The sequence below is a fragment of the Condylura cristata genome, unplaced genomic scaffold (assembly GCF_000260355.1).
Source record: "Condylura cristata isolate star-nosed mole 26May11 unplaced genomic scaffold, ConCri1.0 scaffold00036, whole genome shotgun sequence".
NCBI classification, from domain to species: domain Eukaryota; kingdom Metazoa; phylum Chordata; class Mammalia; order Eulipotyphla; family Talpidae; genus Condylura; species Condylura cristata.
The window spans coordinates 4416275-4441087 of record NW_004567137.1 but is presented as its reverse complement, the minus strand read 5'-3'; the positions used below and the strand labels follow the sequence as shown (position 1 = coordinate 4441087).

The 24813-nt window shown below is 38.3% G+C and overlaps 1 protein-coding gene across 1 annotated transcript in view; it reads right to left on the bottom strand.

Annotated features, from left to right (window-relative positions):
• Window positions 1–24813, bottom strand: part of CASC1 (cancer susceptibility candidate 1) — a 73448-nt gene that overhangs the window by 45952 nt on the left and 2683 nt on the right. Inside the window, exons 2-8 of the mRNA XM_012732781.1 lie at window positions 21221–21305; window positions 19892–19983; window positions 17742–17843; window positions 16500–16637; window positions 12428–12574; window positions 8362–8465; window positions 5839–6145 (exon numbers count right to left, since the gene is read on the bottom strand). Of these exons, the coding sequence (XP_012588235.1) occupies window positions 5839–6145; window positions 8362–8465; window positions 12428–12574; window positions 16500–16637; window positions 17742–17843; window positions 19892–19983; window positions 21221–21305 (975 nt within the window). The remainder of the gene's footprint in view (window positions 1–5838; window positions 6146–8361; window positions 8466–12427; window positions 12575–16499; window positions 16638–17741; window positions 17844–19891; window positions 19984–21220; window positions 21306–24813) is intronic.

Genomic DNA, 24813 nt, shown 5'->3' with positions numbered 1-24813 from the left:
ATCTTGAAACAACTGAAAATGAAACTCCCACCATGGTCAGGTGGGATTTATTGCAAAGATGCAAAGATAATTATACATCCACAAATTAATCAACATGTTATCTCACGTTAACAAAATGAAGTATAAAAATATGAGTATAGCAAAGATACAGAAAAAGTACAAGACAAAACTACAACATACACTTATGATAAAAACTCTCAACTAGTGGGCAGAGAGGGAATGTATCTCAACATTATGAAGACGTGCATGACAAGCCGCAGCTGACATCAGTCAATTTGATACCCAATGGTGTAAAGCTCAGAGCTTTTCCTCTAGGATCAGGAACAAGATGAACACCCACTCCAATCACTCTTAACAGAGTATGAGAATCTGAAAGCTCTAGTCAGAACAATTAGCTGAGAAAAAGATAAAAATGGCACACAAATAGGAAAGAAGAAATAAAACTTATTTGCAAATTATATATAAAAAGACCCTAGACACTTATAAAAAATAATTAGAACCTACAAAACAATAAAGATACCTGATACAAAATCAATATACAGACATCACTGGCATTTCTATACATTAATAATGAACAACCAGAAAGGAAAAGAAAATACCATTTAAAATTATATCAAAAAGAAAATGTCTAGGAGGTAAGATATCTTCTACACTGAAAACTGTAAGTTGTTAATGAAAGAAACTGCAGAAAAGACATATGCCCATACTTTTCCAAAATGATCTACAAATAAAACCCCTATCAAAATTCCAAAGACATTTTTTCAGAGAACAGCAATCCTAAAATTTGTATGGGACCACAAAAGACCCTAAATAGTCAAATCAATCTTGACAAAGAACAAAAAATCTGGAAGTATATGCTCTCTAACACCAAAATATGTTACTGGCATAAAAACACAAAGGTCAATAGAGCAGAATCAAGAGTCCAGAAATAAACCCATGCATATTTGGTTAACTTATAACAAGGGAGTCAAGAATACAATGAAGAAAAGTATAATCTGGTCAATAAATTGTGTGGAGAAAAGAGCAAGCACATACAAAAGAAAAACTGGACAATTATCTGATCCTACACCCAAAGTTAATTCAAAATGAGTCAAAGAGCTACAATCATAAAACTCCTAGGAAAAAACACAAGCAGTAACATCCTTAGCATCAATGGGACCCATCAAATGTTAAAACTTCTGCACAGCAAAGGCAACCAGTAATTAACACAATGAAAAGACAACCTATTGAATGGGAGACAATACTTGAAAATCAAATATCAGGTTAGGGATTAATATCTACGATGGATGGAGAACTTACCTAATTCACTAACAAACCAAACAAACCAATTTAAAAATGAACAGAGGATCTGAATGGACATTTTCCAAGACGACATAGAGATGGCCATGGGGCACATGAGCATATGCTCAGTCTTAATAATCATGAGGGAAATGCAAATGAAAACCATAATGAGATACCATCTTACATGCGTTAGAATGGCTATCATCTAAAATACAAGAAATATATTTTAGAGAAGATGTGGAGAAAAGCAAGGTAATTGAATGTAGCCATTAGGAAAACGGTATGGAGGTACTGAAAACAACTGAAAATAGAACTAACACTTTTAGGGACTCAGCTGAAGAAAACAAAAATACTAGTGCAGAGAGATATATATTCCAGCATATTCATCACAGTATTAGTTATAATAGCCAAGGCGTGAAAGCAGCCTGTCTGTTAATGAACAATGGATGAAGAATGGATGGATAAAGATAATGTGGTAAATGTATGTGTACATGGACACACATACACACAAACACACATGCAATAATATTCTTCACCTATGAAAAAAGGAAAATTTGGTATTTCCAACAACATAAATGGACCCTGAGGGCATTGTGCTAAGTAAAATAAGTCGGATTGGAAAAGACAAACACCATATGATCGATCTCTTATCTATAGAGAATCAAAAACAAAAACAAAAACCTCCAAACTTACAGAAAACAACTTGGTGGTTGCCAGAAGCAAGGGTAAAATGGGTGAGATGAATACAGATGCTCAAAAGATACAAACTTCCAGTAATGAATAAAGTCTGAGAATGTAATGGTACAAACTTGGTGGCTATTACTAACACCATATTACTTATTTAGTCACTAAGACAGTAAACTGTAAATGTTCTCATGACAAAAAAATTAAACTAGTATGGAGATGGGTATTAACTAATTTTGTGTGAAGATCATTTTGGAGTATATACAAGTATTGAATCATCATGTCGTACACCTAAAATAAAACTTAGTCAACTATTTCTCAAAAAAACATGTAACTTAAAAATATATACAGCCCATCAACATTTTGAATGGCTAGTAATATTTTTTTTAAAGATTTATTTGTACAGAACTGGGGTACAGGCCAGAGATGCGGAGGGTGAGAGGATTCACCAGAGACAGAGTGGGGAGCAGAACAGGCAGATCGATGAAGTACACTGCTGAGGGGAGCAGCGGGCGGGTCAGGAGAGGTCTGCCATGCCATGTGGACTCCTCCGGGGCAGGTGGGGATCGAACTCATGAGGAAGTGGCTTAAGCTTCTTGGTGCAGTGTTTTAACCCGCTGCGCCACCAGGGAGGGCGGGCTAGTCATATTTGATGCTGGAAATGATTTTTGGACTTTATTTGTTACAATAAAAATACTTCAGTAAACATGCTGGCATAGACATTGTATTTATTTTTCTAATTATTCCACAATAAAGTTATATCACTAATAGGTACATTTACTTAGTATCAAATTACCCTTCAAAAAGATACAAATTTTCACAATTAGCAAGAGTCTGAAAAATCACTGCTTCCCCTCCAGCTCATTGTAATAAGAAATAACATTTTAGATCCTTGGTTGAGTTTTCATTTTTAAGTTGGTAATTGCATTTCATTTCTCATCTTTCTACACAAATCCTTTACATAATTTCCTATTAGGAAATCACTTCCTTACTAATTTTAAAGAACCCTGTTTTTATGTTTAATTTTTTTCCTAGTTCATTGTCTTTCAAGTTATTAAGAGGCTTATTTGGTTATACACGTCTGAATCCAAATAGCTTCCTTTTTTTTGTATGTTATCTTGCTTTTGATGTGTTGTTAAGCAAGGAAGACGTTAGTGAAGATATAACTTCTATATGTTCTTATTAAACACTTGTATTATTTTATGAGTTTTGATTAGTGGGTTTTTTTATTTAAATCTTTAACCTATCTCATTGTTTTTAGTCTACAGAGTGAAGTCTGAATGGAAACATTTTATTTCAAATCTCTGCTGTCTGGGTGCCGATTATCAGATAAAGGTTATCTGTTCCCTTCACAATTCCTGCAACGTCTTTTATACAGATACTGGAACTCTTTCTACTGCCCTTTACCTTTCCCCCCCCATAAAATTCACCAAATTATCTTTGTCTCCCATTATGAGCAGATGTTTATAAAATATGTGATTTTTGCCCCCAGTAGGCTATTAACACTTATAGGAGGTGTTTCCACTGTTCAGAAGGAGGCAGGCAATAGTCTGCCACTTCGAGTCTGTTCTCTCCTTTTCTATCGGGCTTAACATGCCAGTCAGTTGGGGGAGTCTTCACTCTAGGGATATCACCACCACCACCACTCCCCCAACACCCAACCTCCTCTGTCACAGCAGATGGCTTTTTCCTCCTGCCTCGGTACTTTAATCACTACTATGGAATTGCCTTCTGTTTACGCCCATGGAAATCATATATACTCAACATTATACTGTTTGACTGTGATACCAGAATGCAAGGGTTTCTTCCTAAAAATAGGGACACTCATTGAGTTTGTTTTCTTCCTATGTTCTAGGCAACCATCTGCTTTTAAATGCCATAATATCCTCCCAGCCAGGCGCTTCCATCTACTATCCACATAGCTTTTGGTCAAGCTCTGCCGGCTGTCAAGAAGTTTCAGAAAAGGATAACTATTTCTATCTTATCATTAATCACTTGCTGATCATGATGCTGGGTTTCCTTCCCAAACAATGATGTCAGATTGCCTCAACATCCCACAGCACATGCATTTCTCCAAGACTTAATCCTTTTCCTTGGAAGGCTTTTGTGGTATTATCAACACTAGCATTTGTATAACACATATTTTCATTTCTAATAACATCCTGTGAATATTATTTCTTTCCCTTATGCTCATTACTGTTAGTTGAAATAGTTTAATAAACATTAGATAATAGAAAACCCAGACAGAGTTAAACATATAAGAGCTATTCAAATTAAGACAGCTTAGTTTGGTACTTTTGAACTCATTGGCTAAGTATAAAATTAAGAGTATGAACAAAATTTACTCTAACTAACCAATGACATGGTTTGCAAAAAATATATAGTGGCATTGTTCTGTATCACAGTAAATTCATATGCATATTTTTTATAAAGCTCTTTCCAAAATTCACGGACCTATAAAAATCAAAGCATGGGGCCACATTAACTAAGACATATGTGCATAGTAATTGCTTTCGCCAGCAAATTTAAATAATATTTCAAGCAATACATTTCATTATTTCATAATTTTAAGATTATGTGAAGCACTTGTATAAAACATTGATGGGCTTCCATGAAATATTTACTATGATCAATGACCTTAAGGGGGAGATATGATTTACTACTTTCATCAAACCTAGACCAAACATTTTCAAACCTGCTTTCTATTCAACAACTTAAGAGACTTTTTACTGTTTGCTTCCATAAATTCCCAATCACAAATCCTGCCAAATTTTATTTCATGTTAACAGGTTCTCATTTTTTTTTTAACCACATATTTAAATTATGTTATGTTCAGGGTTCACAGAGTCAATATTTTCCACCCTTAGAAAGCAGTGTCTCACTTCCAACTTGTTAGCTATAGCAAGTGTAGCAAATTACTTACTTCCTACCTGTTGAAAATATGAGCTATATGGAGGTTTCTGGGCTTCCCTCCCTCAGGCCTTAGAAACCTTCTTAGAGTAAATATACTCTAAAGTCTAGGCTTTGCACAGACCATCACATCACATCCATTTTCTATACTGCCATGGAATCTTAATTTTAGATTCTGGTGTAATATTTAAGTCAGAATTTTTTAATTAATCATGTTCTTAAAATAGCTAATAATTCCCAATCTGATTGCAAATGTTTATTCAATCTAACAACTCTTAACCCTATCTGTGTTGAAAGGCATTAAACCAATAAACCAAAACACTTCCAGATCCCTCGAGAACCTGAAGGACAACCTAATATTTCTGGTCCCTCCTAAAATGTATATTCTGTATGACCAAACAGTACTGCTTAATTCTGAGAAAATATGACTGCACTCTAAAGAGAATTTATTCTGGAAATAAAGCAGCTGGAAAGGCCTGGAAATAGAAAAGACAGAAACCAAAGAATTATGAGTAGTAAATTGCTCAAATGATATGTTATTATATATCTAGAGATGTTTCAACTTGAGAGAGGTATAACAGTTTAGTTTCTTAAACTGAAAGGTAAGCAACTTGTGAAAGTATGTAACATATATATAGGCTTCCTTTGAGTTTAAGTGGCAAACTCCTTTAAGTGAGTTCTGAAATATAATAAATATGCAAAACTTAAATTGCAACAAAACTTTTCAGGAGTGTACCTAAAGTTAAAATGAATGATTCCTGGGCTGAACTTGAGAATGATGAAGCAAGAGTCTAGACCATAAATACAGATAATAGCAGAGAAGGAAAAAATACACATGCAAAACCAGCCTCTGGCAAGCAACTGATTTTCAGACAATTTCTAGGTGTTTCAGAAAGAGCCTTGAGAAGCTTTAGAGGACACTGGCATCGCCACTACAGGACATGAGCACATTCTCTGCCTCACCTGTGGCACTTCCACATCTTGGTCCTTGACTTCTGTCTCCTCCTCATGAACGGAGTTAGCCTCCTCCTCTGGCTGGCTAGGCTCTTCTTGGGGTTCTTTGTAGACCACTTCTTCCACAGTCTCTGCTTCATCTTTGACAAGCTGAGTTTCTGTGGGAGTGTCCTCTTGTAAAGATGCTGCCACAAGGCACAGGGGGGATACGTGATCGTAGTGAGTGTGGAGGACTCGCAGAGCGATGTTGCTTGTGGCTAATACCCTTGGAATATCAAATCCAATTTCTGTATCTGAGAACCGGATGTTCTTGTACCTGTTAAGCATTATTTTTTTAAAGAGATTATTTGTGCATACAGAACTGGGGTACAGGCCAGAGGTGTGGGGGCAGGGAAAGGATTCACCAGAGAGAGTGGGGAGCAGAACAGGCAGATCCACAAAGTACACTGCTGAGGAGAGCAGTGGGTGGGTCAGGAGAGGTCTGCTGTGCCATGTGGGTCACCTCCAGGGCCAGGAATCTAATGGGCACTGAAGCAGCTGCCCCTAGCTTGCAGTGCTGCACTTTAACCCACTGCACCGCCGGGGGGGCAACAGGGGCCCTAAGCATTAATTTTAACAAAGTGAATGTAGCCCCGGGAAAGGAGTTCTGCTGTGCATTTACACTGAAGCGCTACTTCTTACTTCACCTCAGTTTGAATCTTGGCCCTTGCTCTCTTTGCAGCATTTGGATCCAATCCTCAAAATACTCTTGGGGGATCCCTTTGCCTATGCTCTTTTCTTCCATTTCTGGCAGTTTCTGCCTCCTCTATGTGACCTTGTTGCAAACCCTCCTTAGATTTTGATACTGATCTCTCCAGCATAGACCTTCATCCTCTTCTTCCTCTACATGCATTTTTTGGATACTACTGTTGCTGGGGCTTCAGTCACTGTGCCATGACATCAGATGATGGTGTTCCCAACAGACAATTCCAGATACTTAGGTGTGTGTCATCTGCTGCACCACCCAAGTTAAACTCTACTGTTTGCACAACCATGACATTAGCAAACTACAGACATTTCTCAGTATTTACATTGTCAGGAATTTTAAATTTCCTTAGGCATGGTTGGGGGTTGAGGGTGACACATTCCTGAATGGACATTAAAGTGATCCAGAAGTGTGTGGGCATATGTAATAACCTAAAATTTGTTTTCATAAATCTCCCAAAATTCACTTACTGATTAAAAGCTAAACACTTCCCAAAATACACCTCCCACTCAGATTGCTCCCAATATCTTGGGTATTTCCTAGGTACTTCAAACTTCAAGCCCACCACTGGACTCATCATCCCTGCAAACTCCCCTCCCCCATCACCATCAGAGTAAGACTTGTTCTGCTCCACTATTCCTATCTTAGTAAATGATAGCAGCTAATCCTCTTCTTAAACCTGGGTAGTTAAGATAGGGTTATTCATTTTATTTTCATTCTTTTAAAAACATACAGATTAATTTCCTTTAGGTTATATTAACACATTGTTTGATTCCATTTATACCACCAAGTATGTTGCAGCAAATGGAACTTGGAAAGTATTTTTATTATTCCCTTTGACTATCAAAAATTAAGTCCAGGGCCCTTCCTGGTTAAAGCACAGCATTAAAAAGCTAAAGCCACTTCCACATGAGTTCGATCCCCGCCCTAGAGGTGACCCACATGGCATGCCAGACCTCTCCTGACCCACCCGCTGCTCCCCTCAGCAGTGTACTTCGTTGATCTGCCTGTTCTGCTCCCCACTCTGTCTCTGGTGAAGCCTCTCACCACCCCTGCACCCTTGGCCTGTGCCCTAGTTCTGTATGTATGCATAAATAAATCTTTAAAAAAAAATTAAGTCCAATTATTCCTGCTGTTTTAGGACTGTCTTTCCAGAGCTAAGCCCAGAATACAGGCCTCCTAATTTTTATTCTTGTATCTTTTCCCCTAAAACTCACTGTAAACTAATTAAGTTAATTTGGATTGTTTCAGATCAAGCAGCAGCCAGGTGATCAGAAAATTGTGATGACTCATTATGGCTCAGACACATGTTAAGAAAAGAAAAACAACTGGGTAAACATCACTTAAATTATCTAAAAAATAGAAGATGATTATTTTCAACAGTCCACAAGGTCATTTATTTTTTAAGACTCAGACTGCTGTGCAGAAACCATGTACCACACCCTCTTTGGGGGATTAGGGAGGGAGTTGAAGGGGATGAAGAGAAAGGGAAAAAACTGATATATTTGTTTCTCATGGGTTTGTATTGTCCACCCTCCTGAGGCCTTTAACTGCACCACCATCTATCCCTCACCCAATCCTATTAAGTAATATGGTTGTCATTTTAGTAATGATTCACTGCAGCTCAACCAGGCTGAGTAACTCTCTTGAGGGATGGCAGGTCTAGCACCCAACCCCCAGGCTGACTCACCAACATGGTTCCCAAGTGCACCATACTACTATAGGCTTCTGCCTGGCGTCCTATGTGACCAATTATCTCCTGACGACACCACCACCCAGGGGAGTACCTGGGATTCTTCTTGAGGTTCGCCCACACATAAAGAGTAATATTTTCATCTTGAATGACTTTCTCCATGTTCCCACTGTCCAGATCTGCTAATGTGCTAGCATGCTGCAAGAAAAAAAGATGTTCTAAGAGTCTGGCATCTCATGGTCAGTCATTTCCTCACCATCTGAGAGCAGGGCACCTCATATAGTTGAGCAATGTGGGACAAAACAGACGCTTCCATCAAATGACACAGAATGGCTCTTAAAAGTCACCTATGCACTCTGCTCCTGGCCTCCTCAGGTAGCATCTGGGGGTTACTGGTACACTAACCTTATCAGTGTTATTAGCTTTATCACAGCTTTTCATTTGCTCTTTCACCCACACTTGATTCAAATGTAGAGTATGCTACTAAAAACTTAGCCCACTTCTGAGCAGAGTAAGTTTAGAAAACCTATCCACTATAAGGAGTCAAGATGAGCCCTGCCTGGTTTACTAATCCCATTCTGGATAGTCAGGATTAAACATATAAATTGATGGATGTTCTTAGGAATTTGTGAATGTACGTGAACAAAGCTCTGTCCACCTTGAAATGAACTAAGGTCTGAAGCTAGCCAAGTAGAGTTTACTTGGGAATACCAGAAGGACAGCAATCCAGGACAAGCTGGGTAGGAAACCACAGGCAAATTCAAGGAGGCAAAGGAGGTCAGCTTTTAGGAGTTTTTAGGAGGAAACTGGAAGGGGCTTTTTTGACCAGGGGCCAATCAAAGTTATCCCTGGCTTGCCCAACCTGGTTTGGAATCAGATTTCCTTTGTTCAGTTTTACAGTTTGCCCAAAAAATTAGCCTCTTAAAGGACTTAATGTGTTTGGCTATGATGTAAATACTTAAAAAGTATTGAGAATTAAATTTATAGCTAATCACCCCACACACACCTAATTGTAGTAATTTACATTTACCAATACTTTGATCTCCCACCAGCTATAATTAAGGAGGACTATTTGGGGTCAGGGAGTCATTTTGTGTTCGCTTTGGAGGCTACAAGAAATGGACAGAAGATGGCACCCCCACCTGAGAAGGCTCAGCTGAGCGGCCACATAAGCTCTTAGTGGTGCTCACAAAGCACACTGTTCCGGAAGAGGGAACCAGCACATCATCAGATGAGCAATGTATTAATCAAGTAGCACCTACATCTAAGAAACAAAGTTTTTGTTTCTAAATAAAAAGATATGGAGACAAAGAGTACATCTTTGCTTTCCCCTTTCCTTGATTTAAACAATGGGAAAATACAGGTGAGGGACTGGAAGCAGACTTAAGAAGACTTAAGCAGACTTAGGCTAACCCTGCAGGATTTAAAAAATTAGGTTTGCGGGCCCTCCCTGGTGGTGCAGTGGGTTAAAGCACAGCACTGAGACGCTGAAGCCACTTCCGCATGAGTTCGATCCCCGCTTGCCCTGGAGGAGATCCACATGGTGAGGCAGACCTCTCCTGACTCGCCCGCTGCTCCCCTCAGCAGTGCACTTTGTCGATCTGCCTGTTCTGCTCCCCACTCTGTCTCTGGTGAATCCTCTCACCCTCCATATCTCTGGCCTGTACCCCAGTTCCATATGAATAAATAAATAAATCTTTAAAAAAAAATTAGGTTAGCTAATATGCATCTATTTAAAAGAAAACATTTGGAGACTCCTTTTCGGCAAAATATACTGGTAGAAGTTCCTGTGGGGGAACTATTAAGAAGCCAAATTATTTTCAAAAGGCAGGATGCTGGTCCTTTATTTAATTGTGGTCATGGCAACAATTCCCAGTTCTATAATACCTCCGTATGGCTGCAACATCATGGCATGCAAATTCAAAGTGCTGCTAGACATAGGGACTGGAGCTTGTGATCCCCAGACATGATGCTGGGTCATGTTGAATGGGGACATTTGCTAACTATGGCCAGGTGAATGACAGCAAGTGTCGCTTGCACTGTGTCCTTTCTGACTGCTTCCTCCTTGTATCCTTAGACTTGCTCCTCTACCCTCTCTATATTCTGGATGCAGGAAGCGAGGTCCAGCTAGATTTCACAGGGTATGTTGTATTATCATATCATATCCGCCTATCCAGGAGGATTCTAAAGTGCCACTATCAGTAACATGGACTCAGCTTCGCGGTGAAGGTGACCACATCCCCCACTGAAAAGTACGTTTTCCCAATCAGTAAGCAATCTGTGGTTTACCTGACTCAATCGAAGCATTGGGGGTTAAAGTGGTGAGGTTCTGACAGTTCTGCTGCAGTTACCAGGTGGAGTCTTTAAAAAAAAAAACAGTTCTCCCTTTCTTCTGGAACTTCCCTACAGACTAAATCACTTAGCCAGTAAATATGCTGTGATCAGTTCTAGTCATTACTCTGATTGTTAAATTATCCTACATCTGAGCAGCAGGAGTCCCTTGAAGCTGGACCTGCCCCTGCGGATGTGGCTCCATTTGTCATTTGTCACTCGCCTGGTAACACAGCCACATCTTTCACAAGACTCAACATCACCATCCGATCCGCTTCCCCACTCCAGACCTAGACAGACATTTGCCCCAATAGGCTCTAGTTCCTCTCTATGGAATAAGATGAAACATGGTTTGCATTTCCATTTCCAATTAACAGTACAGTGTTTTCAAACAATCTTTTCTTAAATACTTTTTCTTTCTAAAATAAAAGCCTTCATTACTAATAACTGTAATACACGTTCTTACTTGCGTTTGCTTACAATATCAATAAAACAGTTGCTTAATTACAAAATGAATGTTACTGCTAATAATAAACATATTATTATGTTTATTATTATTTGTCATTATTATTATTTGTCATTAATAATAAATGACATATTCTTCACGAAGGTTAGAGGACTGTGTTCTAGATTTTAAGAAACAAAACAATGGCCCCTCCCTGGTGGTGCAGGGGGTTAAAACAGCACTAAGAAGCTAAAGTCACTTCCGCATGAGTTCAATCTCCCCTGCTCTGGAGGTGATCCACATGGTGAGGCAGACCTTTCCTGACCTGCCCACTGCTCCCCTCAGCAGTGTACTTCATGGATCTGCCTGATCTGCTCCCCACTCTGTTTCTTGTGAATCCTCTCACTACCCCTGTGCCTCTTGTGAATCCTCTCACTACCCCTGTGCCTCTGGTGTGTACCGCAGTTCTGTATGCACAAATAAATAAATCTCTAAAAAAAAAAAGTAGTGAAATACCCAAAAGCAAGATGTGTTCCATAGACTGATTCCTGAATAGGATAACAGAATGCATTGGGGATTACTGATTTTCTCAGCTATCATAAGAGTTTTTGGTTATTTGGAAATTATTAGTGCAAACAACAGTTACTACCACTAATGATAACCTGTGTCACTTGATTTATTTAGACTACAGTGTTATGTGAATTTATTTTCATAGTAGTAATCCTAGTGAAAAGGATCGGAACGCACCTCCCTAAAATCTGCCCTTTTTGACCTGAATTATTTTGACCTGAAGGCAATCAACACACGGGTGACTCAAGGACAACATCTAACTCTCCCTTAATTAGCTAGAAGGGTTTAGCCAGCCTACCTGGCACAATGGGAAAGTGATTCCCAGAGAGAACTTTTTATCTGCTTGACCCACCTGCTCAGCAGGACAAACATCCAATTACCAAGCACCTGTTTTCCTTGCTCCGCTGAAGCCCCAGGCTGGAGCTGGGACTGGAGGGAAATGGCCTAGAAGCCTCAGCTGTGATTTTTTTGTGGGTCACCATGTCTAGGGGCTCCATAAGTACAAAATTAAATGTTTTTCTCCTATTCTGCCATATGTCATTTTTATGGAGCCAGCCACAGAATGTAAACTGGTGGGAGAAAATAATTTACTCCCTTGTACTAGCAAACCTTAGCAAATGTAAAACAAACTAACCTTAAATCTCCTCAAAAAATATTTATAGTTATTAAATCTGGGTAAATATGTGTACCTTAAATTATTCTGAGCTTTTCCATAGCCTTTTAATTTTTCAAAATAAAAGTAGATTTGACTATCTTATAAAATTTTAACTTTTACAAAAGTTAGTAACAGATAAACAAAAAAAAAATCACTTACTCTGAGAAGAATTTCTGTGGCAATATTAAACTTAAAATGAAGGAGCTCCTGCAGTTCTAGAATTGATCCTTGGTACTGGATTATATTTTTATTTTGCAAATCATATGGTGGAGTTTCCAATAAAATGAATTTCAATTTCTCAATTAACTATAAAATAAAAGATTATTTACATGCATCTTCTGACAACAAGTGGGTCAAAGGGGGCTCTGATCCAACACTTTTGAGGGGAGAGGGCACACCATCACCAGAACACAAAAATCCTTTCTTGAATTTAGTTGGTAGTTTAAGAATATTTCTTCCAAACACTCATTATAAGACTTCTCAAGAATGGTAACAGAGTTTTCAGTAGCAAGTTACAGATGATGTATGTCTCATCATCACCTAACACTGAGGATACGTAACATAATGAAAGTGAGGAGGAGGAATTACTAGTATTAACTAAATGCTTATTATGTGCCAGGAACTGTATCTTATGCATTGCTTTAATTCATGTAGTCCTCAACAGAACTGTGAGGCTGACACAGCTATTATGCCTCTTTTACATGGAGAAACTGAGGCATGGCCGGTTCCAACCGTAAGGGGCTTGGAAGCCACCACTCTATCCCAATAGCAGGGAAAAAGCTAAAGACAGTAGAAAATCAACATGTCTTCTTAGATGCATAAAAGGAGAACACAAGGCAAAGCACTGCCCTAAAGGTGGAGAGGCCGAAATAAAGACAGAGAAGTAGGCTCACCTAGAGTGGGCAGGGCCAGCAGAAATTATAGGAAGAGGGAGCCCAGGCAAGCGGAAAGCCTGAGGAGTGAAGGCTTTGTCGGAGACTCAGTGTGGTCAGCTGGAGTGGAAGGGACCCAAGAGGACGCTGCCATGGACAAGGAAGCTCACACCTCACCTCGAGGAGACTGAATTCCAGCAGCCAGCTCAGCCAGGTTCTCGCAATAAATAGGAGATGAAAATCCCCTCGTGCTTCCAGCAGGGGGCGGGAACAACACTGTTCTGCCAAGGCTTACCCTCAGGAGAAACTAATCAACCAAGGCCTAATAGACCTGGAGAAGGGAAGAAGCCTACCTCTTCTCACTCCAGCCATTCAGGCCGGTTTCAGAGGGAGCAGGAAATGCTCACGAAGATGGTGAGGTCACAGTCCAGAAACAGAAGCTTACTATCAGACTGACGTACTCCAGGCTACAGAAGGCTCCCTCCCCCATGCCTCATACCAGAGGCCTATTTACCTCGGGTCTTTGTACCTGGCATATCAAGTCAGGTTGAAGAAAAAATTATTAAGACATACCAAAAGGCTAAACCAACAAAACCACAACTAAGAGAGAGCGACCACAAGTATTAGAACCACACATGGCAGGGAAGTCAGGGTTATGGATGACCAGACTGGGAATTATCACTACCTAGGAGTCTAGTGGCTCTGTGGATACAGTAGACAGTGCACCAGAACTGAGCAGCAATGAAAGGCCAGAGAGGAGAATCCCAAGGGGGTGGGGGTGGGGGGGGAACACACATACAAAGAAAAGCTAGAGATCAAAATGTCCTCACAGAAATGAAGAATGATTTGAGGAGCTTCTTTGTAGATTGGACTCAGCTGAGGAAAATCTTGACACCAGAGAGTATCTCAGAAGAATCCTTGAGAACAAAAAAGCAGAGACCAAATACTGGAGAATGGGAAAAAAAAGTCCAGGACAGAATATCCAGTGATTGTGGGATACCATAAGAGGTATAACTTACATACTGGGAATTCTATCAGGAATAGGACAGGAGAAAGGAACAGAAGAAGTATTTGAAATATTAATCACTAATAATGTGCCTCAAGCTCATGTAAATCACCAAACCACAGAATAACAAGCAGCATGAATGGGGAAAAATACACACATGCATATAATTTACTAATAAGAGAAATCAAAGATAAACTCCTAAGGGAGGCCAAAGGGGGAAAAAAAAAAAAGACCTCCTCCATCTTTAGAGGAACAGAGTTAAGAAAAGTAGGCATTTGCCCAGGGGCCACGCAGGCAAAGAAGAGAGAAGAGACACTTGATTTGTTGCGAGAAACTGAGGTAAAACATGATCCAGGAACAATGAGTAAGTGGCAGAATTGAATTCTGAACATGGTACAGACCAAACAGAGCACATCTCTAAGATCAGAGAGGCAGCGCCGCCTCTGTGCTGTGAGGGACGCAGGTCCGCCACTCTGACGCTGGCCTTCCAGCCTAGCAGCTCTTCCCAGACTGATATAGGGCTGGTTATTGAATACTGCTGGGCCTCAGTTTCTTCATTTGTAAAATAGGGATAACAATGCCTACCTCATAGGGTTATTTTGAGAATTCAGCAGGTTACTATTTCTGATGCTTGGCACGGTAAGCTTTATCTAAGAGTTTGTCAAAGGGATTGGCTATTTGGAACTTGGTGTTTACCAGGGAGTCAAGTGTTTTCTGTTCCTCATAGGGTTTCCTGTTCTAATTTCATGACGTTGGGACTTCTCTTCTGGTTCATGTTTTGTTTTATTTGTCTTCTTCCCTTCCTCCTTGCTATGTATTGTGTCTTCTATATCCCCTTCCTAACAGTTGCAGCTCACTGAGGGGAACCCTAGATCTACTTTTGTCCCTGGCAGACACCAGCCCCAGGCCACATCACCCTCCTGGAGGAGAAGATGTACAGGGGAAGAACAATGCGGCCAACCCACTGGTGTCCAAGTGCTCACGGGCCAAGAGAGCACTCTGGAGCCACTGGAAAGTCAGGTGGAAAGGCCCACCTAGGCCCTTGAGGGACCACAAGCAAGCCACAGTCTAAGTTACTTCATGTGTAAATGAAGCTCAGAAGTTAGGCATTCAGATTGAAGCAGGCAATGGAGGCTATGAACCCACAAAGTCTACCTCGGAACAGCACAGAGAAGTAAATCACAGTGAGGAGACGCACAAAAACACAGCTAGGAACTGGAAACAAAAAAGCATTTGAAGATAAGAAGGAGAGAAATGGATACCTCCTAGTTTCTACGATCATGTAGGTGTGTCTGAAAGCAGATTTCTCTCTATTTATCCAACTTGGCATTTGTTCTTAAATCTAAGAGTTCTTATCTTCAATTCTGCAGAGTTTTCAGCCATTGTCTCTGGGCGTTGTTTCTCCCTCATTCTTGTGAATATCCCTCTGGGACTTTTTTTTTTTTTCCCAGTCTATCTTTAGTCCTTCTTGTTTGGTCATACATGTCTATTAACTGCTCTTTCAAATTTCCCAGATGGGAATGCACTGCATTCTGGTAAGTTCTTCTAATCCAATTTTGGACTGATATGTAATTAAGAGTTCTCCGTGGGGATGATTTAGTTTTCCCTTCACTAAGTTAACAATGAGCCAAACAAGTCTTCTCATCTCCCTTTACAGAGTAGTTTACCCATTATTCTCAATACTGTTTTGAGCTTCCCAGCCATATCCAAGGCCTCTGAAGTTACCTGTCTCATCGCTGCCCTCGAAACCAGTGCTAAGCAGTAGGGGTGGGTGGATTGATATCCCAGACTTGCAGACTTTCTAAATTGCTTTATGGCCCCCAAGATCTCCCCTACTTCCCTTGAGCTAAATAATGGATTCAAATTTCATTCATTTTTTTTCTAAGTTCATTGTAAAATGGTAGCCTCTCAAGTAAGCCTATCCATCCATTTGCAAAAATAGAAAGTAGAATATTCTTATTCATCTTCATATTCCCAGTGCCTTTAAAAGGGTAAATATCTAGCACACAGTTAAAATTAAAACATATGGGAAGTGAATCACTGAACAGTGGATAATTCCAGCTAAGGATAAAATCATGCACTCTCCCCCATGTTACTTAGATAAATGAATATGTGTTTTCTTTCACTTAAATTAGACAAGCATACAGTTAATATTTCATATTTTTGTCATGTGGATCTTACCTACAATGACAAACACTTTTGAGATGTAAAAGTTAAAAACAAAAAGATTAACAAATAATTTTTTCTTTAGCCAAGGAAGTATCAGTGCTATTAATTGGCAAGTGTTATTTACTTCTATTTGTAGAGTCAATATCAGACAATTGATAATTTAAGTAAATTCTGAAGTACTTACATGTAGCACTAGTTTACTCTTCTGAATAACTTCCTCAAAAGTCTCATTTGTTTCCTCTTTCCACAAACTAATAAAAGTATTAATTTCCTGAGCAACTGAAGGATCAGGACTCCCATCACATTGGAGGTAGTGGTTCCACTAAGGAAAAAATTTGAAGGTTCATTCTGATGAAAATTCAACCAGAGATTAAATTATTTCTTTTTTAAATTATGAATTCTTAGAACCGCAATTTAGGTTAAAAAAAAAACTTATGATGATTTGACTAGTTACTTGAGGTAAAAATTACCAAATCCCTCTTTATAAGAAGTTTCATTACCTCACTAATTCAAATAAATTCTAGCTATTTGCCATATATTTTTTTCTTTTCAAAACTATGTGTGAATTAGCTTTAGCTTCCCTTTCTAATCATACAACTCCCATTTATTTGTAAAGGCTAACACTTGTGTTAATTTCTATTTCTTAAATCATACTTAAATGTTCATTAGCATTGACATTTAAGCATGTGCCCTTCTATTTATTTTGTAATCTGTACAAATTCTACATTTGTAACCATGCTTAACTATTTTTTCTTAGAATTATAACTACTCATATTTCCATATAATTAGTATAGTTTCCCTATGTGTGCTGATAACCACCCATATTGTCCAAAGTTACATTATTTTGAGTGATACTCAATTGCATTAAATGCACGTTTTACATTTTAAGATCATTTCCACAGTATCATTTATCAAATATTACATGTCATGGGTTATAAAAACTTCAAAGATCTTATTTTGGCAAATACTGCAAAGCTAGGCCAATTTAATTTGTTACAAGCAGTATGAGAGCTTTGTCATATTAGATTCTTTTATAGGCAAATTGATAGTTTCTTGGGATTAAGACAGATATCGGGGGCTCCCTGGTGGCACAGGGTTTAAAGACACGGCATTATCAAGCTACTGCCAGCCCTGGGGCATGAGTTCATAACAGGCCTGGGAAGTGACCCACATGGCACAGCAGACCTCTCCTGTCTCCCCTGCTGCTCCCCTTAGCAGTGGATTTCAATAGATCCACCTGTTCTGCTCCCCACTGCTGAATCCTTTCACGACTCCCCCACCCCTGCAACTCTGGCCTACACTCCAGTTCTTGTATGCATAAATTTAAAAATTTTTTCAAACTTAAAAAAAAAAAAAAAGGCTATCAGACTAACAGCACCCTCTTGTGGTACCAAAGTATTAATTCAGGAGAAAAAGACAGTCTCACCTGAGAAAGCAATCTGATGTTTTCTTTTATTTTCTCTGCTTCAGGGAAAATCATCTCTAATAAAGAAAGTTCTTCAAGTTCTTCTTTTCTCCTTTCTAGATCCTATTTCACAAGGATAGATTCAGTGATGGGCTAGTTTTGCATTTCACAATTAGCATCTGAAATGTACTTGACAAGGCATGTTTTTTCAAAACCAATACTAAGATTAATTTGAATGTAACTGATATTTCCAAAAGGTTTCATCTGAAACAGTGGCTTGAAAGATACATCTGCAGATTCATGATGGGCCTCCACCACCCTTTCACGATATGTGAGATCAAATCTATTTTTAAAATCATATAAGGCCTTATTTGCCTTTTCCATGGAGTTCACATTTACACAGATACCACTTAGCAGAAAGTAAGTCACAAACTCTCCGAGGTGATCTTGAAGAGGGGAGGCAGCCAATTTCACCTAAGAATGACTTGACAACAAAATGAAAATTATTAATTTTACTTGACTTCATCCGTAAAGCATATATCTGTTTGATATTCTGGGTGACAAAGCAGGAAGCATGTGCAAGGCACTTTGGTTATGTATCAACAGACAACACTGACAAGAGATAAACACCTCTGCAATTATGAGTGTTTTGGCTGACATTCTCTCAAAAACGAATGGACTCAGTATCTCACTTCCATGACACAACTCAAAAGTATTTGTGGCTAGTGACAAAGTTCAAGCTTTCAAAATAAAAATACAAATTTTAGAAAACATGGATCTACCACTTGCAAGCTTGGCAGTTTCCCCCAGTCCTTTAAAAACTTTTCTGGTTTGGGGATGATACTAGAATGTGGGATTTTTTAAAATAATGAATAATAAAAATGTGTTAACATTTAGAAGCAAATAATCCAGTGAAGCAAATTTTCCCAAGCAATCAGTGTATGATACTGTAAAATTGTGCCTGGATACAAATGAATTCAGATCATTGTTTCAGTGTAACAGAATCTTAAAGTTTCTTTGAAATGCTTTCAGGCTGCACCTCAAAAAAACACCACTTTCTGATTTTGGATATACCATCAAACAGATCATCCAAAATTATCTGAAGGGCTATTACATTATTTCTTCCTTTTCTAACTATTTCCTGTGTGAGGACAGATTTTCCCCTTTTATTCCATCAAAACAACATACTGCCACAGATGGAATTCTGAAATAAAATATGATTTCAATTGTCTTCTGTTAAGACAGATGTTAAAGAGATTTAAAAAATTAATTCTACTCATTACTCTAATGAAAGACGTTATTTTTTCTTAAAAATGTTACTTAAGGGCCCTCCCTCCCTGGTGGCACACCAATGGGTGAGGACACAGCACTGCAAGCTAGCAGCCGCCGCCTCAGTGCGAGTTGGATCCCCGGCGGCCGGGGAGGTGACCCACAAGGTGCAGCAAACCTCTCCTGACCTGCCCGCTGCTCCCCTTAGCAGTGCCCTTGGTCGAGCTGCCTATTCTGTCTCCCACTCTGTCTCTGGTGAATCCTCTCATAGCCCCTGTACCACTGGCCTGTACCCCAGTTCTGTATACATAAATAAATCTTTTTTTAAAATGTTATGTACTGTTACTAATGTTTATTTTTAAGAACATTCAATATTTATTAATATAAAAGCGTTTCAAAACTTCTCAGTTTCAATTTCTAATGTGTAACTACCGATAGATGAAACCCTCATAAACAAAAGCTCCCTGTATGGAGGCATGACTGTAATTTTTAACAGTTAATGGGCTTTTGTCTAGTGATCAAAATGTTTCAGAACTTATGCTTTAAAATTTTCAGATGAAAAAGAGGTGAAACTTACAAAGAAAAATGGTAGAATTTGGATTTTGTGTTTTTGGTTCTTATTAGGCTGTCTATAAAGCAGACCAGGAACCCTAGCTTCAAAATTATAAGTTTGATATATGCCTGAGACCGGCTTGAAAACTATGCTGCTTATTTTCTCTGTTCCTCAATTTCCTTATCATGAAATGAGGATAATGTCATGGGAGGATTAAATGAGTAAGATCACTTCATAGGGGCCTAAATATTACTGTTAACTATGGTTAAGAATTACATTAAATGATCAAACAGGTCTGACAGGCATATAGCTTCATTCCTCATTAGGCACATTATTAATGTTTATTTACTTTTTCTTCAAGTTGATGCCATTTTTCTTTCTCAATTCGCTGTATCTCAAGCTTTTCCATTTCTTCTCTTTCATATCTCACACGGATTTCCTCTAAGAACACAGAAGATAATAATTTCTCCATGATTAAATCATCCCACTCTTAAGCCCTTAGTTTCTTCAAATATTTTCAAAACTTAGTGGTGGTAAAAGATTGTATAACACTCACAATTTTTATAATGAAATGAACAAAGTGCTTGATTGCTTCTAAAAAATAACATGATTCTCAAGATTTCGCCCCCCCCAAAAATGGGCCCACAATATCATCTCTTCTCTAAAATATTTATAATGATCCAATGATTTTAACTGATGAAAATGACAGTCAGTCATGGGTAACTAAAGGGAGATCAAATCTTCAAAACCTATCTGCATGATCAGAAACAATTGCCTTAATCTGCTCTTGCTCTCATGAGTAAAATCAAAATATGAAATATAAATTAATGAGTAAAATCAAAATATGAAATTAAATTGAAGAATAGGTTTCATTGAATAAAAAATTACCAAAATATAGATTCTGATATTACATTCTTCTGATGAGCCTTCTTGAAAGGATTCTAATGATAATACACAAAATAAAAATGGAATCTGATGACAGATATTTAAAACCTGAACCTGAATCCACAGATGTTCTACCTAGTGCTAAAAGCAATAACCACTGAAATATTCAGATTCCTAAAATAAAATCTAAGTTTCTAAGATATTTTGATTAATTTTAATTGATTTTTTTAACAAAGAAAAGTCTGCTTCAAATTTGGTAAGTAAATATTATTCAAGTATAAGAATTTAGGTTATTGTGTGGATTTCCTGCTTGTAAGACTTCTCATTTTAAGAAATTTGACTTATAGAATTCTACACATATACACAATCAACACCAAAAGCTCTACTTTTATCAATTAAATATAAACAAAGACTCAGCAAATAAAAGTCAAAAAAAACATTTTTTTAGATATACTATAAAATATAATTGAGTTTAAAATACAATATATATTTTTAAATGTGGGTAAATTTGAATTTCAGAAAATAAAACTTTTTGTATGTGTCATTTAAATGTATCACAACTATTGCATTGGGCAATTTATCCCAACTTATCCAGTTTATCTGAAACTACAGGGCATCCTGTATTTGATCTGGCAGCCTTATTTCAAGATAGATCTGAAAGTGATAGACAAAAATTTCCGGATACTCTAATATGTAAAACATGAGATTTGAGAAGTTAAGAAAATCCATTACAGAAATACCAGCCTATGGCTAGTATTGTGGATTTAAAAAGGGGCATCAATGACTCATTTACCCTCCTCTTTCCGTCTCCTTTCCTCCTCCTCTTGTTGCATTCTCAGTCGTTCTGCTTTGGTGATTTTATTTTTCTTGTTGCCAGGCTTACAAAAGCAGCACATAAAATAAAAAAACAAACAAACAAACAAAAGGCAATGGCCACCTACCCAAATTACTTTAAAACACACAATTCTCAAACAGTAATTATGAAAAACACGATTGGGTCTGTGAAGCTAATCTCTCACTCATTCAAATGAAACTCCCCACTATGTGCAAAGCTTGACTCAGCACACTGAAGGCAGCATATAGAAATAAAAATTATTCAAGGCAAGGGTGGTAATAATAGTATATACAATTTGAATAATACTCATCCCCAGTTTGCACACTTTAAATGATGCCACACAGAATATTTCATTGTTGTGCAGATTACACAACAACATACATGTAAAGACTGCTTCAAGCTAGTACCCCTATAAATGGTATAGGTATTTTTATGAATAACATAAAGATACACAGAGAGTTATTCTGCCAGTTTGGAGGAGGGAGGGATCAGTGGGACCCTGGGAAGACTCTAAGAAGTGATGAGAATGTAGTTGATCAGTAAGCTTTTAAATTATTTATTCACATATCCCCTAAAGAATTTTGAAAAACTCTGTGCCCCTCAACACATTTTTAACTGGCATTCAGAACTTTCACAGCAAGGTGAGCAGCTACAAAGCTTGCATGCTCAGGTAGAAGACATAGGAGATAAAACTTGCATGTCACTCTTTGAATACATCCATCAGGATTTAAAATCAGTTCAATGAGATCTACAGACTGCAGCAATGTAATGACCATTATCAACAATTTTAAAGGCTATGAATGAGTTTTCTTGAATAAAAATTTCAATCCTTTTATTCTTTGAACTCCTATTTCCATTCCATTTTCCTCACAGAATCTTAACCTAATGGAATGTACTTGAAAATATATTATGTGAACATTTAAGATTTTTTACTTCCTTGACTCTAAGACAGAGAAAGAGCCTGTATGATATTGCTCACATGTGGAACCTAAAAAAGCAGAACTCAATAGAAACAGACAGTAGGGTTTGGATTGGGGTGCTGAGCAGATGTTGGAGGAACAGTACAAATGTCTAGTCATAGATGAATAAGCTCTGAGAACTAATGTCCAGCATGGCCACCACAGCTAACACTGCACTGAAGTTAGCTAAGACTGCAGACGGCGTGACCACAGTTAACAATAGTGTGAGCTAGTCAGAAGGTTGCTAAGATTGTAGATCACACACACAAAATGGTAAATATATATGAGGTAAAGTTTGTGTTCAGTAACCTGTAAGTTTACTTAATGGTTTAACAAAATATATAAATATCAAGTTGTCACTTTATACACTTTAAATTCACACAGTGTTATCTGCCAATACTATTACAATTAAGCTAAAAAAAAATGAATGTAATACAAGAACAGGGACTTTGTCCTGAACACCACTAAATCAACAATATAAATATTGCTGATATGCTTCCATATCTTTGCAAGGCCTTCTAAATAAGGGATTTCATTCCTTTTGTTTGTGATAGCAAAAAATGGGGACAACATAAAATCATAGTACATACTTTTGATGGAGTATGATGCAATGATATAATCTCAATGTGCCAGTACAAACAGGTCTCCAAACAGGTCTCCAAGATATACTTGCACCATCTAATATGCCAGACCATTGCTGTAAGATGCACCTTTAAATTATTATTACCACACAGGGAGGTAAGCCCAAGATGGGTGTCACTGCATCAGGTTGGTTAGAATGATAAATGAACCCACAACATTGAAAGTTATTGCCATGAAATGTGCACATCTCGACCCTGAAAATTTATATCACAAACTAATTCATAAGGATTTTCAGTCTGACTCACACCATTATTGTGGCCCCAAAACACTCAAGATGAGAATTTAAAGTAATATCAGGTTGATAGTAAGCCCAAAGACTGACAGACACACACCCTTCTCTGGAGGAAATGGACGTCAATCCAAGACTACAATGATAATGACACTACCAACTGCAAGAAAATCGGGGGCCCTCCATGGTGGCATAATGGGTTAAAGTGCAGCACTATGAAGCTATGTGAAGCCACTGCAGCATGAGTTCCATTCTCAGCCAGAAGGTGAACCACATGGCGCAACATACCTCTCCTGTCCTGCCTGCTGCTCCTCTCAGAAGTATATTTCAGTCAATCAGCCTATTCTGCTGTCTCTGGTGAGTCCTCTCACACCCCCTCCCCATACCTCTGGCCTGTACCCCAGTTCTGGTATGCATAAGTAAACAAGTTTAAAAAAAAAAACAAACCAGGATTTCAGTAGTATTAAAATGTAAGAAGACCAGTGTAGTCAAGTGAAAAACAGAAGGTAGGAGATGCTCCCAAGTATTGAGGATAAAATGTAGGGTGTGTGTGTGTATTTTAATGTTTACAAAATGTATGAAAAAAAATTAGTGGTTTTCCAGTTGGGGCAGGAAGAAATTTCCACTTTTTATGCCATTTTAATTTTGCTCCATGAGTATTTATTATTTGCCCCTCATTTCCTAAGTGGGGGGCTGCTGGGAAATGCGCAGAGCTGAGTGGCCATTTTGGGAGCTTTAATAGGTAGTGATAGAAGATGCTAAGTCTTCACCTCATCAGAGCTGCTGCAGAAGGCAGCGGCCCTGTGGTCGGTGTTCATATGCTTCCTCTCCCCACATTTGCAGGGCCAGTGTTACTAAGTTTCCAACTCTTCAAGGATAAATGGAAACTGCATTTGTGTGAGAAGAGCTTGCAAATAGACTTTTAAAAATATTTTGGCTCAAGCAAAATATATCTGCAGGTTAAATCTGACTTGTCAATCAAGAGATTATAATTCCTGTGTCAATGTGACAGAAAAAGGCAGTGTATACCTAATTTTGTACAAAGTACTTTTCCAAATCAAATAGGTATAACCATGTGTAAGAGAAAAATGAGCATGGTGTCATCCCAAGAGGCACCAGGCATGTGTGGGCAGCCAGGAGGCTGGTGATTGCAGAAGAAAATGAAACCACCAGCAAATCAGAACAGTACCCATGGAACCCTCATTTGCATTGGGGGCCTCGCCCCTCCCCTTTAGCTCAGCTTTCTCTTTGGGTATACAGCTGAAGGGCTCTTTCTGTCTATATTGTCTAGACTGCAGCCCTAGTGTCCCACATAAATGTTGGCTGTAATACTCGAGCTGTAGCCTGACTGCTGCTGAAACTCAAGGAGATTTGGGGGTGGTGAGGAAGGGGGTAAGCGACGAAACCCATTTAAAGGCATTATTTTTAAAGATCCATTTTAAGTCACAGAGGATTTTGTTACTACATTTTTAAGTGTTCGGAATAAAGAAAAGGGGTTCTTGATCCAGTACTTCCTACAGCACAAGTAATAAAAAGTCTCAAATCTAGTCACAAGTAAAATTTAAATGCTACTTTTTAAGTCTTTGTGAAACTGGAAATGTCTTTTTATATCCATTTTGAAATATGCCCTGTAAAGTATTATTCCATAATTTAAATAGCATTAGCACCTAAAAACTAGGATTAGTAAACTATAAACTATAACAAAATAACTAGAAAAATAT